Here is a 7,617-nt window from a genome sequence, read left to right as displayed (position 1 = left end):
TCAATACCTGATTAATTGCATCTTTAATTCGGCTGAGTATAATTCTGCACAGTATTTTACAAGCTACTGATAAAAGTGTTATGCCTCTCCAATTCTCACATAACCCTAAATCACCTTTCTTTGGCAGCTTCACTAACAAACCCTTTAACCATTCTGTTGATATTTTTTCTTCCTGCCAGATCTTATTCAGGAGTTTGTGCACGTATTCGATTTGTCATTGCCTCCAGATTTGAAAATTTCAGGTGGTATTTCATCTAAGTCTGCAGATTTTCCATTTTTGAGTGCTTTGATGGCCTTTTTCACTTCATATTTCTTGATGTTATCTATTTTAATGTTACCCCAGCTGGCTCTACTATAACTGGTTGGTCTGGTTCTGGTCTATTCAGGACATTGACAAAGTATTCGTTCCATCTTTCGATCTGTCCATTAAGATTGGTTAGTACTTTTCCATCTTTATCCTTTACTGGTTTAAGCTGGTTTTCGTCTACTAAGGGTTTTGGTGATATTGTACAAGGTTTTGATGTCGCCCTTATATGCAGCAAATTCTGCTTCAGTTGCTAGATCATTTACATATTCTCTCTTGTCTTTCCTACAACATTTTTTCACATTTTTGTTGAGGAGTTGGTGTTTGTTTTGTGCTTCTTGTTTCTGAGCCCTTGTTCTTGCATTGTTAACCTTTTCCTTCATTTTCCTTCTCTCTTCTACTTTATGCCACGTTCCATGTGACATCCAATCTTTCTTTTTGTTTGTTTTTCTACCAAGTACATCTTCACACACTCCCTTGATGATATCTCTTCCCACTTCCCATTCATTATTTATATCCAGGTCTGGCCAATCTTTAAGTACTTCAAATCTGTTTCTGAGCTCGATTTGGAATTGATCTTTGAGATGTAGGTCTTTGAGCTTCTCCACATTATACTTAATTCGTTTTTGTTCGACTTTGGTCCCTTTTGCAAGTTTAATTTTTACTTTGGCTATGATAAGATGGTGGTCTGAGCTGATATCTGCTCCTCTCATAACTCTAACGTCTTGTAGTGAGCTTCTCCATCTCTGACTTATAATGATGTGGTCAATCTGATTTTTTGTTTTTCCATCAGGTGATTCCCATGTCTCCTTGTGTATGTTCTTATTTCGAAATAAACTGCCTCCTATCACAAGCTCATTCATCTCACAGAATTCAACTAGCTTTTCTCCATTCTCATTTATTTCTCCAAGACCATGTTTTTCTTATGTTTTCTCTCTGTCCTTGTTCTCTTTTCCTTGACTTGTGGTGGACAGTAGCTAAGGACAAGATAGCTGTATTAACTTGTGGTGGACAAGATAGCTTTATTAACTTGTGATGGACAATAGCTAGAGACAAGATAGTTTTATTAACTTGTGGTGTACATAGCTAGGGCCAAGATAGCTTTATCAGCATGTGATTGTGATGGATTTCATGTGTGTTAATTTCTTTTTTGATTGTTTGATTTTTTTTTTAACATTTGGAAATTGTGTGATAAATATGGAAAATGTAACATTGTTGAGAGTTAAGGGGATTTGAATTGTAATATCAGTATCTTGTTGTTTATTCATTAACCATTCTGGCAGCTGGAATATCATGGGAAATTGAAACATAAAAAACAGGTAGGTTTATATCAAACATAAAAAACAGGTAGGTGTATATTAAACATAAAAAAAAAGCCAGGTAGGGTTATATTATATATTTTTCTGACGTCAGACACTCAAATCAATCCATGTGTTCGTAGATAGTAGATGTTGTTGTGTCCTGTTAAATTGTTATACGATGATGACTGATGTTCCCATATTTTGACTATTTTATTGATTGTGACTGTTTATTTAACGCATCATGTAAATGTAACGGAATTTGATGAGACTGTTATTAAAGTGAGAGGGTTAGCGCTATAGAACCAGGTTTAATCCACCATTTTCTGCATTTGAAAATGCCTGTACCAAGTCAGGAATATGACAGTTCTTGTCCATTCGTTTTTGATGCGTTTTGTTTTTTGATTTTGCCATGTGATTATGGACTTTCCAAATTGATTTTCCTCTGAGTTCAGTATTTTTGTGATTTTACTTTTTATACATTAAACATGTTAAAACAGGTAGGCTTTTATTCACCATAAATACAGGTAGGCGTATATTCACCATAAATACAGGTAGGCGTATATTTAAGTCATATTGGACGACTGACTGACGAAAAATAAGTTAATTCAATTCTTGAACCAATGCATGCATACATCATTTTTACCTTTTTTTTACGAATCCAATCCATATCGTATAATCGTAAAAAAAATTATTTCACTCGGTCAGCGTTGATGTGAAAATATGACAGTTAATTAACGGTCGTGTTTTGAAGCCAAAGTTTACCGATTGTCTCCTTTGTAAACAATGAACAAAGAAGCATGGATATTGAGTATAACATGTACAATAAGATATATTTTATTTCAATGACGTAGTGATGTTAACGTTTGTTGACTCTCTCTGCCAATTTGGTTATCCTCTTCGCACTTGTGAAGTGCGATCATCGGATTTTAAGAAAAGGTCACCCTGAGGTAACTGCATATGGAAAACTTGTCGGCCAATTATTGTCTGGGAAGCCAATCATTTGAGAATTTAAGAATGATTTATATTTGTATCCATCTGATGAGTAAAGCCTTTTTCAACTGATTTTTATAGCTCTTTCTTATATTGTAATGTTACACCACTGTCCAAGAATAGGGGGTGGGGTTGGGATCCCGCGAACATGTTTTAACCCCGCCACATTCTGCATGAATGTGCCTGTCACAAGTCAGGAGCCTGTAATTCAGTGGTTGTTGTTTAATGATGTGTTACATATTTGTGTTTCGTTCATTTTTTGTACATAAATTAGGCCGTTTGTTTTCTCGTTTGAATTGTTTTACATTTGTCATTTCGGGGCCTTTTATAGCGGACTATATATATGCGGTATGGGCTTTGCTTCTCATTTTTGAAGGCTGTACGGTGACCTAAAGTTGTTATTTTCTGTGTCATTTTGGTCTCTTGTGGAGAGTCTCATTGGCAATTATACCGCATCTTCTTTTTTATATTATGTTAAGTAAAGGCAACAGTAGTATACCGCTGTTCGAAAGTCATAAATCGATTGAGAGAAACATGAGAAAATAAATCAGGGTTTCAAACTAAAACTGAGGGAAACACACCAACATGATCAACTATAAGAAGAAAATAACGAAACAACAGAAACACTGAAGTGCAACAAAAAAACAAACGACCATGCAACACACACAGAAACGAACTTTAAGATAACAACTGCCATTTTCCTGACTTTATTTAACATAAAAACGGGTAGGGTTGTATTTAACACTAAAACAGGTAGTCTTTTTCTGTTTGTCTTTTTCATTTTTAGCCATGGCGTTGTCAGTTTGTTTTAGATTTATGAGTTTGACTGTCCCTTTGGTATCTTTCGTCCCTCTTCTATTCAATATGGAAAAAAACAGGAACTTAGGCTTATATCAAACTAAACTGGTAGGGTCATATTAAACATAATAACATTGAGGCTTATTTTTCAATATTCTGGTTATTTACTTACTCATATCACACAGAAAATTATGAAAACATAAAAACCATAAATGGATGACTTCCCACCCATCCACCCTACCCCATTTCAGATGTGGTCATGGTTGAATATTTGGTGCGACTACCCTTTGCCTCTTTAAATAATAATGACCAATTTTCATTACACCACAGAAGTTTGCATGATGGACTATTTTTCATCCATTTATTATTTTCTGAAGGAAATATATAATTCAATCTTAAAAAGATCTGACAGCGTGTATTCACCCTAAATAAATTAAATTTAAATACCTGTGATGAGGTCATTTTAGAGCTTTACACATGTCAGAACAATAGTTTTAGTAGATATTGATTTATATATATATAGATAAGGCGACAAGGAAGTAATAAAGTCAGACATCTTTAAATTTCGAAATGGCGTTTGCAAGTTCAATACAAAAAGGTCAAATACCAGTTGGATGTCAGTTATGTGAAGATGGAAATAAGATTAGATGGAAATGTATCACATGTGAATCGCTCATGTGTGACAAGTGTAAGGATGGAGTCCATCTAAAGATTGGAAGAGATCATAAAATACTTAGCATGAATGACATAGGAAAACAAGAGGTGTCAAAGGACAAAATAATATTCAGTGAAGTCAAATGCGAGGAACATTCTCAACAGTCTTGCTGTCTGTACTGCAATACTTGTCATAAACTTATCTGTCCAAAGTGTATCACTAAAGTTCATAATGGACATTCGTTGATTGAAGAAGAAGACTATAATACGCATGATGCAGTCGAAGAGGAAATGGAGCCAAAACAGAAGAGTAAGATAAAGTTTGAAATATCCAAAGTTTATACAACAGATCTAACTGATATTCACCATATAGCAGTATGTTCTGATGGTTCTATGTGGATGGCAGATAATGCCAGATTAAAGTTACAACATGTCAAACTTAGAGAGAATAGAACTGAAGTAATAACAAGTATAAATACTAAGATTTATGAAATGGCAAAAACTCATTCAAATAACATTCTTGTAACAACAGATGAGACTAAACTCAAATTAATCAACACCGTGATGGGGGAGATGACAGATTCCAGGTATGATGTAAAACCATTGTATCCAAGAGCTATCCATGTGACCCGTGATCACAGAGTCATCATTGGAGCCCGGTCTCCAGGAGAACCATTCCCTGCCACAGGAAGACGTGTAGTGGTGGTCATGGACCAGGAAGGAAAAGAACTACAGGAATATGAACATGACAAAAATAACAAACGTGTATTTACTGTACCTAGATTTATAACAAGTACCAGTCATGGTAATATTTGTGTAGTGGATTGGTTAGATAGTTATCACAGAGGTAGAGTGGTAGCGTTAGCACCAGGAGGAGACATACTAGGGATCTACACTGGTCACCCTGAGGTCAACACTGATAACAATCCATTTAAACCTCGTGGAATACTCACAACACCATCAGATATTATTGTTGTTATTGATTTGGACAATCGTTCATTGCATATACTGACTGACCAGGGACAAATTATGAACTACTACAACTTTGCTGACATGCGAATCATATTTCCATACTCTCTTGCCCTGTCTACGACAGGAACTATCTTTATAGGATGTGTTAGTGTTGCACGAAGTTCAAACACTAGAAAGGCAAAACTTTATGAGTTAAACTATTCTGGATTCTAGTTATTTCCCTTGTACATAAGGACCTATCAATATTATATGGGATGCATTAATGATAGCATGAGTTTGATTAGACTGGACTCGAATAATTTATTAGAATTAAAAAAATAATTTAACAATGAATATATTCTGATTTTACCAAGACAACAGCTACGTATTAGGCCTGATTTGATCATATTCACTAATGCTGGATGTTATATCATGTATATACAGATATATAATCATATAAAACAATAAGGCTGCAAATACCCAAAGAGGTGTCTCGTGAATAGGCAAATTCTTCCTTTGATATAAAATGACCGTTGATTATTAAGTCTGATGTTGAATTTAGTTTCTGTTTCAACAACATATTGTAGTTTGCAAGTTCCGCAAGGAAGAATGTAAATACTAATTTTTGTTTTAAAATTAGATGTAGCATAGATGTTGTATCGCTGCTTTGTTTGTTACTGTGCTTGTGAAAGAGTGGTCAGTGTTGGCGACTCTACAGCGCTTACACATTGCTTCTTCCATACTGTTTGTAACACCACCCAATTTTAGAGGTCTTGTGTTTTATTACTTTAGGTTAGATGTAACAAGTATGTCTTTGAGATTTTGGGTCTGCGAAAGGCAATAACAGGAGTTTTTTTTTAAAGAGAGCAGTTTCAATATGCCGCCCGTGCTTGCGGACAGTAGATGGAATATTTGTCAGATCAGGATTCTATTTGCGCGAGTTGTCTTAACTTTATATTTCATGAGGATCTTTCAATCTTATCTTGGGCTTTATCAAAAACTATATTCAAAATCTTGATAATAACCGGTCATTTTATACCAACAGAAGAATCTACCCAATCGTGAGACACATCTTAAGAACAGGACATACTTATATCTTATTCATAGAATTGTCACTTTTCAAATAAAAGAGGTCAACCAAAATTGGGACACAAAAAGTGAAAAACCGAGAGAGAGATTATGAATTCATCAGCTACACATCTTGAACCAGATAGACTTAATGAGGGATATGGATAAAGTTTCTATACAAAATCAAGAGAATAAATCCTGAACTTCATACTATTTAACCAACACAATTATTTGTTTTAATTTAAGAATCGCAATGTTCAATACTAAAAGTAAAAGAGGAATGAACTATACCAAAGGGAGAGTCAAACTCATAGATAGAAAATAAACTGACAACGCCATGGCTAAAAATAAAAAGACAAACAGACAAATAATAGTACAGAAGACACAACATAGAAAACTAATGGCTAAGCAACACGAACCCAACAAAAAACTTTGGGTGATCAGTAAGCTGCGTTCTATAATTTGATGTTACATAGATGTTGTATCGCTGCTTTGTTGCTGTGCTAGTGTTGGTGACTTTACAACCCTTACAATTGTTTCTTCTGCATGGTTTAAAACACCCAATTTTAGAAGTCTCTCGGTTCGTTACTTTTTATGAGAAATACAAGAAAAAGATTGGAATATCCTCATGGAATACAAAAGTGTAAATCAATACTGTGAAATAATTCAAAATGAGGACAAAAATACCGTTGAGTCCGAAAAATTCACAAATATTGTATATCATTATAGTTCTTTATCAAGGTCTTTTTCCAACTCAGGTAGACAAACTGATGTTTTTGTTGCTATGGAATTATTTCAAATGAATTTTTCGATGATGATTTTTGTAATTTATCATTAATTTTGCATCTTATCTATCAGAGCATCATGTCATTTGCAAATGCAGAAAAACAATGTTGTTATAGAAGGAAGAGAGACAGTGACCCAAATAGAAGAACAGAACTCTTTGCGAAATGTAAATCAAACTATCAAACTGGAAAACTCAAGTCCGTCCAGAACATCGTAGTACACACAGGATAAAAGATTGTAGGCAAAGTACTACAGGGACAATGACTAGCTAAGGTTGGAAATTGAAAACTAAAAACACCTTGCACACAGGCTTTAGATGCGCCTGTTAAGATTGAAAAGGAAATCATATTTGAATACACACACAGGTCAAGACAATCAAAGGTAAAAACCCAGAAATTGTCCTACCGAGAAAGGCAAATGATCCATAGCTTAAGGGAGATTAATAAAAACAAATCAAGCAAAGCAAGTACTACAGTTCCAATAGAAGTGTACAATATATGCAGAACTTATAAATAAGTATACTGTGAAAGTACTTTAATTCGTGGGTATCAATTTTCGTGGTTTGAGCAATATTTACATGTTCGTGGGTTTTTAAATTCGTGGATTTTAGTTTAAAAAAAAAATATATTAAAATTAAACCTTTAGAAACAAATGTTACATATAGTCTGGATTGAAGGAAATTGCAAAGTAAACATTGACTGTGTAAATCGTAGTGATAACACTATTTAACCCATAATAAAGTGATCAACAGGTTAAAGACCATCA

The 7,617-nt window shown here is 34.4% G+C and overlaps 2 protein-coding genes across 2 annotated transcripts; one reads left to right on the top strand and one right to left on the bottom strand.

Moving 5' to 3' along the window:
• Positions 1 to 468: 468 nt before the first annotated feature.
• LOC134692245 (uncharacterized) lies at positions 469 to 1,167 on the bottom strand. Its single transcript, XM_063552696.1, has one exon. It carries the CDS (start codon positions 1,165 to 1,167, stop codon positions 469 to 471), a length of 699 nt encoding a protein of 232 aa, XP_063408766.1.
• A 2,788-nt stretch (positions 1,168 to 3,955) lies between these two features.
• LOC134693016 (uncharacterized) lies at positions 3,956 to 5,332 on the top strand. Its single transcript, XM_063553706.1, has one exon. The coding sequence runs from the start codon at positions 3,964 to 3,966 to the stop codon at positions 5,230 to 5,232; it is 1,269 nt and encodes a 422-aa protein (XP_063409776.1). The 5' UTR covers positions 3,956 to 3,963; the 3' UTR covers positions 5,233 to 5,332.
• Positions 5,333 to 7,617: the final 2,285 nt, after the last annotated feature.

The sequence above is a fragment of the Mytilus trossulus genome, chromosome 12, assembly GCF_036588685.1.
Source record: "Mytilus trossulus isolate FHL-02 chromosome 12, PNRI_Mtr1.1.1.hap1, whole genome shotgun sequence".
Classification (NCBI taxonomy): domain Eukaryota; kingdom Metazoa; phylum Mollusca; class Bivalvia; order Mytilida; family Mytilidae; genus Mytilus; species Mytilus trossulus.
Note: the sequence above shows the minus strand (reverse complement) of the source record. Positions and strands in the feature narration are given on the sequence as shown.

Coding starts and splice junctions, on each gene's coding strand:
- LOC134693016 (XM_063553706.1), top strand. CDS start 3,964: ATGGCGTTTGCAAGTTCAATACAAAAAGGTCAAATACCAGTTGGATGT.
- LOC134692245 (XM_063552696.1), bottom strand. CDS start 1,167: ATGAATGAGCTTGTGATAGGAGGCAGTTTATTTCGAAATAAGAACATA.